The sequence below is a fragment of the Nannospalax galili genome, unplaced genomic scaffold (assembly GCF_000622305.1).
Source record: "Nannospalax galili isolate Female #2095 unplaced genomic scaffold, S.galili_v1.0 scaffold146, whole genome shotgun sequence".
NCBI classification, from domain to species: domain Eukaryota; kingdom Metazoa; phylum Chordata; class Mammalia; order Rodentia; family Spalacidae; genus Nannospalax; species Nannospalax galili.
In genome coordinates, this window is record NW_008357929.1 from 6,061,131 (window position 1) to 6,079,792 (window position 18,662).

Here is an 18,662-nt window from a genome sequence, read left to right on the forward strand (position 1 = left end):
ATGAGCTGTATGATCTGTGTGAGTCACTTAACCTCTCTGTGCATCAGTTTCCTAGGCTGTACAATGGGTATAAAATGATATCCGACTCCCAAGTATTGCCTGGATTCACAAGTGTTAGTGCTTGAGATGTTATCAGTCTTGCTAAACAGAAAGTGTTTCCCAGGCTATCTCTCTCCAGCCTGAGTGTGGATGTGGGGGCAGAATAGGAACAGGAGCTTCTGAGGCTTTTGCTGCGCCTAGCAGCCTTTTGGAAGACACATGCTCTTCCCCAGAGGTGCGTCTCGAAGCATAGTAGCTACCTAGAAAACACAACCCAGGAGGGGACAGGAATCTACCCATGGCAGGAATCTACCCTTCTCTCTCTTCCTGGGTCATTGTGGCACTGATGGAATCCTGTGGTTCAGGAACACAAGAGCCTGACCACAAAGCTGGAGGTCATAAAGGGCAAGGCCAGCATGAAAGTAATGAACCAGAACTTGGGAGTCTGATCTGCACCCTGGTGTCACTCTTAAGTGTGTGGTAGTGGCATCAGCCTCTGTGCCTCAGTTTCCCCTTCTGTGCCTGTTTGCACCACAGGTGAAGATGAACATTTCAGCTCTGATTGTTTCTGGGGCATGACCTCACCACATAACCCTTGCCATTGCTGCTGTCACCTGCTCCCCAGAATCTACTCATCTCCCCATTTCCTGCCCCAGTGTGCAGGAACACTGCTTCCCCGAGGCCAGCGCCCTCACTTTCTCAGCCTGGGCACTGTTGGCATTTGGGATTGGGTAGCTCTCTGTTGGGGTCCTCAGCCTCTCTCTCCCTCAGCCACAGTTCCATCTTTCCACCTCTCCATCTAGTATGGCCTCCAGGATGCAGGGGTGGGGCTCACTCCAGAGAATATTTCCCTGCCCATGCCACACTCCTCTTGAGACTTTGCACCTCTCGCTACCTTCGTACAGATACCTGGGCACAACTGCCAGAGCCCGTTTTGCTTCTGAGCCAAGCTGAGCAATGCATTCGGTGACTGCAGGGCACATGCATGTGAGTGCTTACAGTAAACACACACACACACACACACACACACACACACACACACACTCACAGCCCCTTTTCTTCTGCAACTTTCCTTGCCCCAGCCTGTCTACCTTGTTCCTCCTCAAGTACCCTTTCTTCTAAGATTCACGCCCAGCATCCCCTTTCTGTGGACTCAGTTCCCCAATGCCTACCCTAATGGGAGATTTAAATTTTTATTTATTCAAGTTTATTTATTGTATATGAGGTGTTTTTTTTTGTTTTTGTTTTTGCCTGCTTGTATGTAAGTGCACCGTGTGCATGCAGTGCTCACAGAGGCCTGAAGAGGGTGTCAACTCCCTTGGAACTGGAATTACAGAGGATAGTGAGCTGCCATGTGAGTGTCGTGACCTGAGCCCAGGTCCTCTGCAAGAGCAGTCAGTGCTCTTAACTACTGAGCCATCTCTCTAGTCTCCACCTAATGGGAGATTTATCCCAAAGAACCACCATGCTTTATTGATCAAGGGCTTGAGAGTAGATGTTATACCTTATGCCTAGTTCCCAGTCATTGCACTATGCATTTATTGAATATCCACTGCTTATTTGATGTGCTGGGTGCTAGGAAAACCCAAGAGAAAGGTGGTCTCCATCTCCACCTCTGATCAAGGTTAGGCTATTGGCAAGAAAGAGAATGCTAAAGTGCCTCAGGAGAAATAGCATCAAAAATGTGTGCAGAGTGCTGGGAAGATCTAGGGTGGCACGTGGCAAACATTTATACAGAAAGTGGATGAGTAAATGAGTTAGTTCTGCCTTTGCCTGACCTGGGTTTGAGTAGTTTTGTGATCTTTGATTAATGTGGCAAAGCTCTTGATGAAGAGCCTGAGTAAGACAACCCCTGCCCCCAGGTCAGTGAGGGACATTTCTCCAGATGCCCACAAGGGGGCACAGGGCTCTGAGTACTCTGGGGAATCCCTGTGGGCTAACTGGAGGGGAAAAATTTGTAGAACTGTATTAATTCAACTGTGAACCTAAAAATTTACAGCCACTTTTGAAAGAGATGTATCCTTGCTCTGGAAATTGTTACTGAATATGTTAAAGCTGTAATGAAATGCTTCCTCTAATCATGTGGTAATTAAATAGAAAGGAAAGGAAAGGAGGGAGGGAGGGAGGGAAGGAGGGAAGGAAGGAAGGGAGGGAGGGAGGAAGGAAGGAAGGAAGGAAGGAAGGAAGGAAGGAAGGAAGGAAGGAAGGAACCAAACCGGGGTGCCAGAGGTAGTGACAAGCACCCCAGAGCCCCTGACCAGGCCATCCAAGGACTGCTTTCCTCACAGAATGGCAGAGGCAGGGAAAGAATGAGTTTGCAGCATCCCCCACCATCCCACTGTCACTCTTGTCAAGCTGCTGTCCTTCCATGGCTGTTCCAGAGCCACTCAAGGGGCTCTCATCTTCTAGACCCCAAACCTTCTAGTCCCTTCTGTAGGCATTGCTCTGGAAGACTCTGGAAGGAATTAAGAACAGGATTTTGGGACCCATTTATCTTTCTTTCTTCTACTGTGGTAGGCACAGGCCTTGGTTGGGTGCTGCCTACTCCTGCCTACCTAATAAATGCTGATTCTCAAACTTCAGCATCACCTGGGGAGCAGGATCCCACCCGAAACCCCTAATAAGAAACTCAAGGTGGAACCCAGTGATCTGTCTTAATGAATTCTTCAGGTGACTCTAAGCATGTTATACCATGGATCTAGGACAAAAAAGGGGTGAATGGAATGTAGTTGGTTCCAGCCCCCACCTTCTCCTGGCCAGCTTTGGAGTCAGCTAGAGTTTGCCACTGAAGGGGTTGCCTGGTGCCATCTCCTCTTTCGACTAACAGGGCCTATCTTCATGGCATCCTGGGGTAGACAGGAGCATCCTTTCTCTGAGGGTGGGTCCTTTCAGGATGGATGCTGGAGAAAGGTTGGCAAGACCTGCCTCCTCTCCTGCCCTGACCCACCAGTGGCCAAGCCGCTTCCTCTCATGGTAAACTTCCTTTGTGGCCAAGGTCAAGAGCAGCTTGGGTGTGGAAAGACAAAGGAATAGGATAGAGCGTTGACCACACATGGTGCTGTAGAAGGCCTTCATGCCTGCCTTTCAATACAGTGGCTACTAGCCAGTTTCTGCATCTGAAAATTCAACCAGTTGAAGATCTACCAACTGCATCTTACTGTTAAAAACTGCATCTGTACTGAACCGTACAGACTTTTTTCTTGATATTATTCCTTAAATGATACAGCAGAGCACTATTGGGAGTATTAAGTGTTGTAAGTCTAAAGATGACAGGAGGATATCTGTAGGTTATATGCAAATACTGTTCTATCTTAATAAGAAAATCCATGAGTTTTGTCATCTGCAGGAGGCCTGAAACCAAACTCTACCCCTGTACCAGATATTGAAGGACAGTCATACCTTCAATCTGTGGGTTCCGTGATTCTTCTTTCTTTCCACATGCATGCCAGTGTGTGTGCTTGTATGCACATTCGTGTGCATGAGACCAGAGGAAGACGTTGTGCCCCTCTCTCTCATTCTGCCTAATTCCCTTCAGACAGCATCACTCACTGAGCTTTGGGAGACCCTCTCCTGAGACTGGGCATGAATCACTGGCCCTACCCCCAGCAGAAGCTGCAGGCCAGGGCTCTTCCACCTTGACTGTGACTCTGACATGCCAGTCCCCTTTCTACTATGTCAAGCTTCTCTCCAGTGCAGGAACCGCCCCCCCCATCTCACCAAAGGCAGATGTCCCCCTGTACCTCCTTGGCTCTTCTCCCAGGCCTGTGAAGCATGGCTATGGCCTCTGGCACCTAGTGGGTAAGGTGGGGGTTCACTGACTGCCAGCCATTCTCCTGCCATTAAGCCAGATGTCATGTCTAGAGGTCCCTGGGCCTGATTCAGCCTTCAGACAAGTTTGTTGGACTTACATGGTGTTACTATTATTTTAAACCTTGAATTAATTGCCATCACTGAAAACTCAAGACAGTTCTCATACAAACCCTGACTTCAGCTGACCTGGAGTTAGCCCGTAATCTAGCCACATGGTTGGGGAATCTTAACCTGCTCATGAGCCATGTCTCCACAGCCTGGAGCCTCTGCCCAAAGTAGAGGTTGTTTTCCTCCTGTCCTAGTTGAAGATTCTGGTGTCATAGGGATGCCTGACTGTTCACAGTACTGTCTCCCAAACCCAAGGAGCTCATCTCTTTAAAACTCAGACTTTCCCACCTCAGTAAATACCTGGTCTGTGAGAATAGGTTGAAGGAGGATCCCAGGCTAGAAGCCATACTGACAGGAGCATCAGCAAGGCCACTTCCACAGAGCAGGGACAGCCAGGAAGCACCTCACATATGGCAGGGACAAGCAGTAACTGTGACAACCCAGAAACTTCAGCCCTGTACTCCCCTTGATGAGGGCCAGCCATAAGCCTGCACCTTGGGTTATAATTTTAACCTGCAGATGTTTGTATAAGAGGCATCATAAGATAACCCCTCACCTCCAACCTCACCTGCTTCTGAGTCAGGTCAGTTCTTGGGCCTCCTCTTACTCTCTTGGAAACAAATCAGCTTACCAGCTTCTAGAACTATTCCACACAGGAAATAACAAATACACATATATTATCCCGCCTTTTCATACAAATGGAACACACCAAATACTAGTCTATGTCCTGCGTGCTGTGCCTACCACCCCCATCCCCCACTTATTAGTATATTCTGGTACTTTCCCTAACAATATATATGAAGTTTATCACTGTGGCATTCATTTATTTAGTTTTCATTGTTTGTATTCATTGCCCATGGAGCTGTGTTTCATGAGGTCATTTTCATACAAGCATATGTTGTAATTGAATTTACCCCACCCCCCAGTACCCCCTTACCTATTTCTCCTCCCTCCCCACTCCTGTCCCCTTCCTCCACTTAGTCTGGCTTCTGCCCTCATGTCATAAATACATACATGTATCCTTCCATACAACCTCATAAATGCCTTCTTAAAAATTATTTATTTATTTATTTTCTGTGTGACTCTTTTAGAGTGTGTGCATGTGTATAAGTGCACCTATGCATGCAGTGCCCATGGAGGCCAGAACAGGGCATCAGATCCCCTGGAACTGGAGTTACAGATGGTTGTTAGCCTCCACGTAGGTGCTGGGACTCAAACCTGGGTCCTCTGCAAGAGCAGTGCTCTTAACCTCTGAGTCATCTCTCCAGCCCCTCACATATGCCTGTGTGTGTGTGTGTGTGTGTGTGTATATGTGTGTGTGTGTGTGTGAGAGAGAGAGAGAGAGAGAGACAGAGACAGAGACAGAGACAGACAGACAGAGACAGACAGAGACAGAGAGACACAGAAAGACACACACATAGACACACACACATACACACACATACACACACAGAAGATATCTCTGTCTAGCCCAGGGTGGCCTGGAATTCCTGATCCTTCTGCCTCTGCCTCCCTGAATGAGGAATTACAGGTGTCCCCACCATCCTGACTTGTCTCCTTTATTTATACATTCCCTTTCTGTTGGACAGTGCATTCTGGTCCATCATCTTCTTCCATAGACAGTGCTGTGATGGAAACCATGGACATACGTCCTTCACACACGGGCAGATTTATCTGTAGCATAGACTCTCAGAAGCACAGTTCCTGGGTTGAAGGATCAAGGTGTTTACAATTGTAATAAATCTTATTAAACTCTTTCCAAAGAGGTTTCACCGGTTCCTGCCTCTGGGACAGGTGAGTGCCTGTGCCCCTCATGTGAAGTATCAGCCATAAAAGAGGCAGAATATCTTGGAGCGTAATTCCACCAAGGTGGCCCTGGGGGAGGCCTCCTATGTGTTCTGCCCAATGGATCTTGCAATGACTATTTTTTTTTCTCATTCTGTGCCCTACAGATAAACTGCGTGACATTCCCTCACCCAGATACAATGCCTGAACAGCAGCTGCTGAAGCCCACCGAGTGGAGCTATTGTGACTACTTCTGGGTAGGCGCTGCCTCAGTTTCCTCTCACTGTGACTCCTGACAGGAGTGTACACATGGGAGGGGCAGGAAAGGCCTTTCTTGAAGCCTGAAGGTGTGGTGCTGAGACAAGAATTAAGATTCTTATAGATTCTAGATCATTCTAGAAATCTCAGGGAATCTGTGCAGGTTTTCATTTTTCAGTTTCTGTTCACAGAAACATGGAAACCACAGCCAGAATGTGGGGATGCTGGAGAGCTATTTTCCCTGGTTCTCAGTGATGGCAGGAGACTAGATAGAATCCCTCTCTCTAGAGAAATCTGAACTCCAGGCCTGCTCTGCACTTCTGCGAGTGACCTTAGACAAGTGCTTCACCTTTCTGAGTCTCAATGTTCCCTGAATCACAAGAAAGTTGGGTGCAGGCTGAAATCTATAGGGTTCCCACTTTCAGCACTCACAGCTCCCAAACTTTTGCATGTTGCTTAATGGGCACAGAGTTTCAGTGTTACAAGATGAGATGGTTCTGCAGGTGGTGAATGGTGGAGTGATGGCACATCAGGGTGACTATGCTTAGTGTCCCCGAACCATATGCTTAGCAATGGTGTCAGGGGTAAATCTTACATTATGCATAGTTTTTTCACCATTAAAAAATTGTTGAAATGTAAATGCAGAATCTCACACCTCAGAATCGTCAGTGCTAGTTTGGGTCATTTGCATTGGCACTGACTTTTTTACAGTCATAGAAGTGAGGGTTCACACAACCTTGACCATCTATGAAAAATTCTGTCTCTCCAAAAAGAACTTTTGCAAAGACCCTGAGGAACAGCAAATAAATAAAACACTTTCTCCTCTGTGGTGCAGAATGGATTACTGGTCCTTTTTTAGATTTGCTGAGTACTAAGCAAAAGTACTCTTTTCTTTTTCCCAAATTGCTCACCTTTAGAAAGCATGCAGAGGTTCCTGTTGCCCAGTGGGCAGTGCCTGTCACTACAGGTGCACTGCTCCTAGGACAGAGGTCTACAGAGGATGCAAAAGCTTTCAGAGCTGCAGGAGATGAGCCTTGGAGACAGGCAAGCAGGCATCCAAGACCAGAAGACTGTGTAGGCCTTGTGTTCTCTGCAGTAGGGGGGTGCTGGGGTAGAGGGTAGGTTAAGGTGAAACTGGGTATGACCTGGTCCATGTGCATTGTGCAGGTGGGAATGCAGGGTAGGAGGTACATTCAGGTGACCAGGAAGAATGGTGACAATGGGAAAGATGAAGAGATACAGCCATGTTTGCAAAGGTCACCCTGAGAAATGGGCTCTAGGAACCAGGACATATCCTGAAGGCGGGAGATGAGGAGCTTGAGAAGCTAGACAGAGCCTGGGAGCCTGCTCACTGGTTAGTGAGATCCCAGGGAGCCACACTTGAGAGTCTGTTTTCTCCTCATGTTCGTTTGGAGTTTTGGAGACAGGCATTGAACTAAACATCCTCCTGCATCTACGTCTGGATGCTGGGATTTCAGGCATGAGCCACCACACCTGGCTGAGAGATATCTTTTCCCAGCTCTAGGAAGTGATGCCTCCTTGTTGGTTCTCCTCTGCTGACCAGAGAGATATTTTCTTTCTCAGTAGAAATGTCTCCCTGCTGCCATAGACATTGGAGCACATGCCTCTGGCTGGTTTTCCCTCAAGCTGATGAGCCGTTTGGCCAGTCCATCCCAGAAGAGAGGCAGGTTTGGGCTTAAGTGCTTTGGGTGAGCTCTGTGCCTTTTCATCAAGATATGGCATTTACAGGGTGGGGTGCACTCATCTTCAGTGCCCCTGGAGAAGCCTCAGTAGGATCAGCTTAGCCACATGCTGGAGATCTCCATGTTGGGAGCAGCATCAGCAGCGTGGCCAGAGAGTCTTGGGTCAGCGCAGCTGAGGGAAGGATCCCACCTTGGAGAACATCTGGAAGAGGCCCCATAAAACCCTTTGTGGTGAACAGGGCCTCTGTAGACAGCAGCATCCCCTTGGTCTGATCCGGAAGGGATCCTAGAGACATGGTGCGCTCCCTGACCCCTTGGGCTTCTGTTTCTTCCTAGGCGGATAAGAAGGACCCTCAAGGCAATGGCACTGTGGCTGGGTTTGAACTGCTGCTGCAGAAGCAATTGAAAGGCAAACAGATGCAGAAGGAGATGTCTGAGTTCATCCGGGAAAGGTGAGATGCAGCCCACTCAGCACTGGAGCTGGCCACAGGGCCCACCTTGAACCCCTGATGCCAGGGGAGTCAAGAGGTGACTCAGTGCTACGCTTAACCCTGAGACAGATGTGGACAGCTGATGTGTGGCACAGACTTGAGTGTTTCTAAAGATTTGAACCAACATTTAAAAAAATGCTGGTAGCCAGACACACGGGCTCATGTCTGTAATCCAAGCATCAGGAGATAAAGGCATGAGGAACAGGAGTTCAAGGTCATCCATGGCTACATAGTGGGTTTGAGGCCAGTCTGAGCTACAGGAGACCCTGTCTCAAAAGGGGGAGGGGCTGGAGAGATGGCTCAGCAGTTAAGAGCACTGGCTGCTCTTGCAGAGGACCTGAATTTGATTCCCAGCACCCACATGGTGGCTAACAACGATCCATAACTACAGTTCCAGGAGATCCAACACCCTCTTCTAGCTTCTGCAGGCACTATATGACATGGATGCGGTTACATACATGCCAGCATAACACTAATACACATAAAAGGAAAATAAATTTTTAAAAATTTAAAACAGACGGATGGATAGATAGATGATAGATAGATAGATAGATAGATAGATAGATAGATAGATAGATAGATGATAGATTGATTGATTTGACATTAAATCCTGGGAGCCTAGCATCTCTTGAGGGTGCCTCCACAGTGCCAGTGCAACAGTTGGCTGGAGAGTGTTTCTAAAGATTTAGAAGGGGACTGTGGCCCATTTGCCACATCTCCATTCTCCCTATTGTCCCGCACAGGCCACTTCCCTCCTTTGCTTCCTTACCTAGTCCTCATTTGAAGTCTGTCCCTTGTCATAATCAAGAAAGGAAATGTAACCTTCCAGGCCATCGTTGAGTCAAAACTGTGTTCTAGGCCAAGGGATATAGAACCATCCTCGCATCCCTTCCCACCTCCTGGGGTTCTAGCAACCTGGTGTCTAAAGACCATGAGCCATAGATAAAGATCCAATAAATCCTTCCCATTGGAAATAGGGAGAGCTGCAGAGAGAAGTCCCTTCTCCATCTCTTCCCTCTCCATCTCTCTAAGTTTACACGCCTGCACACCCACACAACACATCTGCATACCCATGCATCAGTGCACCTGCACACCCATGTTTCTGCATGCTCACACATCTACATACCCATGCACTCTGGCCCCTGCACATCCACAATCCCCACACTTACCTACCTGTGCACTCGCACACCCACACATATGCATGCCTACACCTGTGTGCACTTACACCTATGAACTCAGGCAAATGAAAACCTGTACCCAGAGACTCGTGCACTGGCACACTCACACACCCGTGCACCCACATCCACACATGTGTATACCTGCATACCCACACATATGCATGTCCACATAGCCACACACTTACACATCCATGCACTTGACATCCACAAACCTGTACACCCAGTCTGCACACACTCATGCACCCACACATTTGCATATATGAGTACCCACACACTCGTGTACCATTCACTGTCACACTCATATACCCACACATCCATGCATCTACACCTGCACTCACACACACCTTTGCACCTGCACAACTGTGCCTGTACACCACATACCTGCACACTTATGCACTTTCATACCCACACACCAGTCTACCCATAGCTACACACCTACACACCTAAACACATACCTATGCATTCACACCCAACATACCCATACCCCTGTGCACCCATGGCTGCACATCCATGAACTTCCATGTGCACACTCTTCTACACACATACCCATGTACCTGCATACCCACATCCTTATGCACCCACCCCTGTGCACCCACAGTTGCACACCTGCATACCCACACCTGTGTACACATGCTACACCTTTGTGCATTTGTACCCCCACACCACATACACCCTTACACCTGCACATTCACACACATGCACGCCAATGCACCTCACATTCACACACCCACAGACCCACACACCTGGGTACCTACCAGCTCATACCTCCATATACACATTTTCACAAACATGTGTGTAACTTTCCAACTACAGTTTCTTTGGCTTGCTGAAAAAACTCCTAGCAAATGGTAAGATCTTTTCCGAAGTATTTCTTTATTATCACAACAGTAATCAGTACTAATGCCTTGGCATTTTTAAAGCCCTCTTTTCCTTGAGAGGCCTATTTTCCATTTGTATAATCAAATCTTTATTTTATGACCCACTAAACTGGTAGGAAATGGGAAACCTGTTTTGTTCAGATGCAAGAAAACAGGAGCATAAAACAGACAAACAAGAAGTGGGTTGTATGAGCTGAAGCCTGAACATGTGTGTGGTTTACACTCATAACAATGTCATATTAGCAAATGCATCATCTCTGCCATCCAGATCCCTGGAACCTTTCTCAATCTACCATGGGAGCTCTTGGGGAGGCCTTTTGGAGGCAGGGGAGCCAGACTGCAGGGCTGGCCCGTGCTCACTTGCTGGTCTTAGGGAGGTGGACAGGAGGTGAAGATGATGCAGGCTGGTTCAGAGACGAGACTTAGGAGGTGGAGGGCATGTGTGTCTCCTATGCCTGGGGCTTGCACTGGCATGGTGATATAGTGAGCTCTGCTTTCTGGACATCTTGGCCTCAGTGTAGAGGTGCAGGCTGGAGGCTCACATAATCCTGAGCAGGGCTGGAGACAAAGGTAGAGGCCATAGAGAGGAATCAGCAGCCACTGGAGATTCGTCAGTGTGAAACTCAGGAGCCTGGAGCCCAGGAGCCTAAGTGAGGACCAAGCAGGAGCAAGACTGGGAGTCTCAGTGCCAAGTCGTGCAGTAGCCGCTTCTTCAAACACACCTGCCTGACCTTGTCCATCCCCTCTCCAGGCCCCTGCATCCTTTAGGTGTCCGTGTCTGAGCATCCAGAAAGCAAAGTGCTGTAACCGCATGCTCTGAGACTCTTCCATTCACTGAATGTGTACAAAGCTGCCCAGGGCCCCACCCTCTGACCACCTCTGGTTGTCATGGCACAGCTCTTCAGAGGTGAACAATGCCTTTGGCACCCACTTAACAAGGACGTGCCTGGCTGTGCAGAACACTCCAGAGAGTTGTTTGGAAGTGTGCGAAGGGCTTTCCCCTCCAGGGAAATGGAATGGAATTAAAGCTCTGAATGCTGCTTGGTTTCCATGGAAAAACTCACACCCTTAACAGTGCTCAGCAATAGGAGGCATTGGGGGTGGGAGAATGGAGGGAGATGTTCACTTCATACTTCTGTAGGCTGAAGCCATCTGGGACTATGTGAACTGGAATTGGGAGCTGGAGGGTCTGGGACATGCTGGGCATTCCTGGGAGATCATCATAAGTTCTCATGTCCAGCCTTGTGCTAGAAGTGGTGACACCTGCCATCCTCACAGCCTGGAGACAGCAGACTTCCTGCATGTTCTCGGAACTTACTGTTCGTTATGTCTAGTGGGTTCTTCACACTGCTGAGGGTGGCAGGGGGTGGCAGGTCCAACCCATGGTCTACACTGCAGAGCAGACACACTGAATTTTCTCTTTTCAGGATAAAGATTGAAGAAGAATATGCAAAGAACCTGGCTAAGCTCTCTCAGAACTCCCTGGCCGCCCAGGAGGAAGGGTGAGTTGGGAGGGGTGTGGTGGGATTGGGGGGATAGGGGACTCTGAGGAAGGGGGTCCTTACCCACCACTGATGCTATTCACTTTGGACAGAGAGGTTGCTGTAGGTTTGGCTTATAGTGGGGTCTATGCTCCTTAGTCCCTCACAATTCAAGGTAGACTCTTGTGACTAAGGGTGGGCACTCATGTCTCAGACTAGGGACCATAACTCAAGGTGGGCACCTATAGCTCAAGATGGTCTTCATGGCTCAGGGTGGCTACTCATGGTTCAAGACTAGTGCTCAGAACTGGGTGTCCTGGCCTCTAATCTCAGCCCTGGAGACTGAGGAAGGAGGATGGTAAGTTCAAGGCAAGCCTGAGCTACATAGCAAGACCTTGTCTCAGACAGACAGAGAAGCAAATGAAAATATGGTGCTCATGGCTCAGTCTGAGCACCCCATGCTCCAGGCCAGCCCTTCCATATAGTTTTTTCTCTAGTGACCCAGGGCCTTCTGGAGGCTAAAGTGTGTCAGAGACTCTCCAATGTGCCCTCAGCTAGACAGCAGCTTCTGGGTACTCACCCCTGTTCTCCTTCCTCTGGTAGGCTGGGAAGAAACTAAATCTGAGGACTTCATACCTAGCCTCTGAGAGCTCCCAGACCATGCCCCTCTCTCTCTCTTCCTGTAACACTCCATCTGGGACCTGGGCTAAAGGACACCTGGCCCAACATCCATGCAGGGATCTCTAGTGGGAGAAAGCCTTCAGGACAGACATCTTCTTTCCTGTCTGTCTGAAGAGCCTTGGCCCTCCTGCACCACTGATGGGCATGTCAAGTCACACAGCCACTGTGGAAAAGAGCTCAGTGCTCCTCAAAGAGTTAATCACAGAAGTAATAGGCATCACACCATGCTTTCCCTAGGTTTATGATCAAAAGAATTGAAAGCAAAGACTCAAACAAACATGTATGGAGCAGCACTGTTCACATGATTAAAAGGTGGAAACAACTTACATTCCGTCAAGGGACAAATGGATATACAAACTGTGGTGTACTCACAATGGACACCCATGGATATACAATGGAATATTATTCACCCGTAAAAAAGAACAGAATTCTGAGACATGCTAAGCTAGCCACAAAAGGTCACAGAGTTTATCATTCCATTCATAGGAAATGTCCAGAATAAACAAAGCCATAGTGTTAGTGGCAAAGAAGAGATGGTGTGTGAAAATTAATAGGTTAATAGGTTACAGCTTTCCACTGAGGGTGTGTCTGATGGAGTTGTTATAACAAAGTACCATAGATGGTGTGGCTTCAACATTAGAAATTTGTCTGAATGCAATAGTATACATCTGTGATCCCAGCATTCAGGAGGCAGAAATGGAAAGATCATGAGTTCAAGGCCAGCCTAGGTCAAGAAAATGAAAAGTCATTTGTTCACAGTTTGAGAGGCTACAAGTTCAAGCTCAAGGTGCCAGTAGGGATGATGTTTGGTGAGGCTTCTCCTTGGGACTGCAGACAGCTGATACAAGTCACTGGGTGCTCACGGAGCCATCTGTGTATGCTGGGTGGGCAGTGGGTCCTGTAAGGACAGTAATCCTATCAGATCAGGGCCCCACCCTCTAACCTTCTGTGTCCTTAGCAGTGGCCAGACCAAGGAGGTGGCCACATTTAATAATTACTGCCCCATTCCCACACCCCTGATCAGAGCACTAGCATGTGAATTGGGAGATGAGAGAGGGGGTTCACAAACTTTTATTCATGACAAGTGATGAAATGCTTTGGAGCCATTGAGGGCGTGTTGTTCCACATTGTGGGTGTCATAAACACCCCTGGATTGTTCCCCTTAAATTGGGTAATTTTATCTCATAAGCTTTCCACCTCAAAATAAAAGTAACCAAGGCTCTCTCCTGAGAGAGGTTAGCACCAACAAGGTTCTCAGAAGCCCCCTCCTCCATCTTCAGAGAATCCTTCTTCCTGAGCAAGTCTAGGGAGTGAACCCAACGTGGAAGGCATGGCCGCAAGGGTTGTGGCTCTCAGGGAAGTGGGATGATAAGCAAACCCAAATCTATTTCCTGGCTGGAATCCTCCCAGTCACCAGTCAAGTGTGGCTTTGATCGAGGCCGCCTCCAGCCAGCCGCCTCCTCCAGATGGTCTCATCCAGTCAGCCACAGAGTAGCTCAGCAGTGTCCCTCCACAAACCTGAGCAAGGTTAGCTGGTTCCTGGTCACTTCTGCTGCCTTCTCAGTCTGAGACTGGGCAGAAAGGGGCACGCAGGAAGTAGCACCCACCACCAGGAAAAGGATCTGCCTTTGGGTCCCTGTGTGGCTCTGGAACCATCCTGCTTCCACCTCCTCGGCCTGAGCTCTTGCCAGGGACGCTGTGTCCTGCCAGCCCACAGCATATGCTGCCGAACTGAGCAGCCCGTTCCTCATGCCAGGCCCGCATTGCTACACGCATGAGCACATGCAGACCACACAAGCAGACATCAGCACCACACTCGTATCCACTTGCCCCATCACTACAACACATACACAGCACCTCGCACATTCCACCACCAGCCCCCGTACCCCCTGCCACACAAAGCACAATGGTTCTGTTATCTTGTACTTACAAGTGACTCTAGACATTTGACCCAGCATACCTTGAAGGCTGTGTGGGGGTGCAGGAGCTCAGAAACATGGAGTTGGTTAGAGCAATGCTGTCAGAGAGACTCAATCGCTCTGCCAGTATTAGATTTCCCAGGATGTGTGCACGCTGGCAGATCAGCAGCCATCAGTTTTTTGCTGCGCCTTTGATCTTCTCTCCTGTGGGAAGGCAGTGGGCTTTGGGTCATTCCTGCTGGCAGCCGTGACAGGAGTCTGTGTTTCCTTTGGCATGCCCCAGACTATAGGTTAGGAAAGAATTATATCTATTTTCTCATTAACCTCTTTCTTATCAGATGCTGTCTTCAAATGAGAATATCTAATGACTTTTTCCCAAACATTTAAAATTTTTTTGATTAACTCGTTAATTTGCACATATTAATGGGGCCTAGTGTGACAGTTCCACACATCTGAACATCTGAAGTGCCTTGGAATATTGAGAAGAGGGGGACACAGGCATGAATGTTAGGAATGATGCCCCTCCACCCTGGGCATGAGGGACCTGGAGGTGAAGCTGAGGCAAACGGTGTCCCTGGTAGAATGGTTCTTTCTTTCCTCCCAAATTCCCTGAGCTGTATTCTCAGTCCACCACGCCTACTGCTGGCCATCTACTTTATGTACTCTGCTGGCAGTGGGCTCACAGCCCTATAAGAAAAGCCTTGTCGGGGCTGGAGAGATGGCTCAGCAGTTAAGAGCACTGGCTGCTCTTGCAGAGGACCCAGGTTCAGTTCCCAGCACCCATATAGCAGCTAACAACCATCGGTAACTGCAGGTCTTGGGAATCCAATGTCATCTTCTGAACTCTGTGGGTATTGCACAACATGGGTACATTTACACGTGCAGGCAATACACTCATCCACATAAAATAAAAATAATAAATATTTTCAAAAAGAAAAGCCTTGGCCCCTCCCATGGCCTTCACTGACTCGTACGGCTCCACAGCTGCTGTGCGTCAGTTCCTAGGGCAGAGCCCCTCAGCCCACTACAAACCCACTTGTCCTAGAATGGCTTCTGTGGGCTTTGTGGCACACCTGGCTTTCAGTTTGAAACAAGGATCTGTCTTAAGATCCTGTGTTTATGGCATGAGGTGAGGGTCAAGATTCCATCCTTCCATGTGGAAATCTGGGAACAGAGCTCAGTGGTAGAGTTCTTGCCTAGAATGTGGGTTCCACCCCAGCACCACAAAAAAAAAATTAGTTGTTCTGTTCCCCTAGTGAAACATCCAGTCACACTTTTGTCACCCGCTTGTCATTATCTGTGTGACTCTGTGTCTAATTTATAAGGACAAGACAATTCTTATGGCTCCAGAGCCTGGGAGGTTCAAGATCAGGGGCTGACATCTGGAGAGAGTCTTCATACTGCCCCAGCATGTGACAGAAGTCTCCAGGCATTGAGAACAAGGCAGCCAGCCAGCATGGGGTCAGAGCCTTTTTGCTGTGGCCTCGAAGGTCCCACCTCTTAGTACACCGCATTGGATGAAGTCAGCTGCACATGCTTTGAGATGACACATTCAGATTACCTGATCTGTTTAACAGCCATGATCACTTTCACTGTGGAGTGAGTTGGGGATGCCTAGGCCATACAGAAAGTCTGCGGGTCTGCACAGTCTCTGTACAGCTTCCTGGAGCCCAGGTCCCTCAGGCAAAGACAAATGTCCATAGTATGGTCACCCCAGACTCACCTAGTTCTTCTCTGGTAGACTCCCCAGGACAGCTTTCTTGCTTCCCAGACTCCCCCAGGAACACCCACCCAGGCCAAGCTAGCATAGCCACCAGCCTGGCAGGGAACAGGAACGTGGGCGTGGCCAAGCCAGAAGTCTTTTAATTAGCTTTCGACATTCAATTTAAGGAATTCTCTGGAGCAAGTGGCTTTTGGAAGTCAACTGGCTGGTGAGAGGGTTGGAGCTAGGAGCAGGGGTCTGGCTTAGAATGGTTGAGGGGTTGAAGGAACCAGGTAATAAAGCCTGTAGCCTGGAACTTTAGAAGTCCTGGATTTCAGCTTTTGTTTGACCTGACTCCTTGGAGAGGAGAGATGGCTTAGAAGCACACTGTGAGCCACTGTGGTACATAATCCAGAATCTGCTAGAGAGAAGCCATGCCTTTGTGCTTGGCGAGGGAGATCCTTCTCAGTGTGGGGTTGCACCTGGGATGTCCCTGGACCCAAGTGGACCATCTGTGAGCCTCTCGGAGGCTAAGTGGCTGAGACCTATGAGCTGAGCCGGCTGCTAGAGAAGGGCTCGGCCCCGAAATGACTCTGGTTTCTTCCTTGAGTTACCAGCGTGCACTTGTCTCCTCAGCAGCAAGCCAGGGAGGGAGCTGGGGAGGCACTGGGGCAGTGATCATCAGGTGTTGGCCCTCACTGCAACTGAGGCTGTAAAATGGTACCCACCCCCTTGTCAAACCTCTGCCAGTCCTTGAGAGCCTCTGGGTTCTGGATATTTCCCCAGCCACTCAGATGTCTGCTGCTGCTGCCTTAGATCCCGAGGCAAGGCCAGCTCACCTTGGATGCTCTAACCTCCCCAAGACTTACGTGTAGCTGAGAACTACCTTCCAACCTTAAGAAGGACTGTGGCTTTGTGCCTGAGCTTGGCACAATCCTCTCTGGGTCCCCCAATTCTGACTGCTCCCCTTCCTGTTGCAGTTCCTTGGGAGAGGCATGGGCCCAGGTGAAGAAGAGCCTGGCTGATGAGGCTGAAGTTCATCTCAAGTTCTCCGCCAAGGTAACACTCTCTCCAGGCTTAGACCAGGCAGGCATGCCGCAACTGCTTAACTGCTCTCTCTAGCTTAAAGTGTTAGCCAGTTTCCATGGTGCAGATTCCCAGCTGAGGTACTAAGTCCTTGAATAGGAGGAGATATAATAGCTCATCATTAGACAGTGTTTCTACTAATCAGATAGCAGCAGAAATAACCAATGTCTACCAAGAGTGGGGCTTAATAGCACAGCATAAGGGCTGAGGGCTTATCATCTTTCATGACTATCCCTTAATAGTGGAGCCTACATGGCCTGTAGGAGATGCCTGGTAGGTATGTTCTGAAATAATAAATATATATAGTCTTCTGCCCAGTGCCTGCCTGCCTCCAGTCTTTCCAGATTTTTTTTTGCTTCAGGATATCTCCTTATTTTCATGTGGCCCTACTGTCTTTTCTTCCTGGCTGATGTCCCCACATCCCACATCGCCTCTCAGCCTCTCAGCTCCTTTTTCAGTGAAAAAATAAGCTAAATGTCTTGAGATAATTCACACTAAATTATGGGACTTCCCATTAACATGCCTGCCTTTGAGAGTGGTACCACTTTGGCTAACCTGCTTCTCCTGCCTCCCTCCCGCCTCCACCAGTCATCCCCAGCAGCCTGTGAGGACTGTCTATTCCAGTGCTTGAACATTCTCAGCCCCCAGGTTTAAAATGTTTGATTTGTCATTTTTTATTTCATGCGTATAAGTGCATTGCCTGCATGTTTGTAAGTGCACCTGTGTTGTGCAGTGCTTGCAGAGGTCAGAAGAGGGCGTCGAATTCCCCTGAAACTGGAGTTACAGACAATTGTTAGCCACCATGTGGGTGCTGGGAATCAAACCTGGGTCTTCTGCAAGAGCAGCCAGTGCTCTTAACTTTGGAGCCATCTCTCCAGCCCCAGCCTCCATGCTTAAATCCCAGCTTTATCATTTGGCATTGGTCAAAGACACTGCTCTGCTCCTTCCTGGGCTTTCTAACCTCAGCACTGGCTAGTGCCTTCTTTGTAGTGCTGTTCCTTGTGTCATTGCAGTTCCCTGTGTTGAGATCCCATGTAATGTGTAATGTCCTCTCACAGGATAGGACTATGTCACTGTACCCCAGCCCTCCCCCTGGGAAGGTGTCCTGCACACAGAAGGACAGGGGTGGTTCAAAGAGCTGAGACCAGGGGCGAGCTTTGCAGGGACAGTGGTGCTATCTGCTTCTGAAGGATTCCAGTGCCCAAGATCCAGTCATCTCCCAGATGAGAGTGAGACTCTCCAGCTCTCAAGAACACGCTCACCCCATGCTGCCAAAGTCCTGGGAGGAGGAGGAGCTCTCTGGATTGATGCTTTCAGTGCTACAGAGGGGTATTTTTAAACCACAGTTCATGAGTGCTTCCCTCTGAGGCCTCCCTCCTCCTATCCCAGCCCCCACCAGTGCTCTTTCCAAGGAGGGGGAGGGGGAGACCCTCACCAAAGGAGGAAAATGGAATGCTGGCTGCTATTGTGGAAGCTGAGAGTTGGGTATGGGAGCTTGTGAAATCTGGATCCTCCTACCCCCCGCCCCCACCCCCCGCATCTT

At 48.9% G+C, this 18,662-nt stretch overlaps 1 protein-coding gene across 8 annotated transcripts in view; it reads left to right on the top strand.

The window, feature by feature from the left end:
* Window positions 1-18,662, top strand: part of Gas7 (growth arrest specific 7) — a 264,772-nt gene that overhangs the window by 228,248 nt on the left and 17,862 nt on the right. For all 8 annotated transcript variants that reach the window (XM_008855723.2, XM_008855724.2, XM_008855725.3 and 5 more), the window contains 4 exons: window positions 5,910-5,999; window positions 8,040-8,155; window positions 11,678-11,752; window positions 17,014-17,092. In XM_008855723.2, the coding sequence (XP_008853945.1) occupies window positions 5,910-5,999; window positions 8,040-8,155; window positions 11,678-11,752; window positions 17,014-17,092 (360 nt within the window). The remainder of the gene's footprint in view (window positions 1-5,909; window positions 6,000-8,039; window positions 8,156-11,677; window positions 11,753-17,013; window positions 17,093-18,662) is intronic.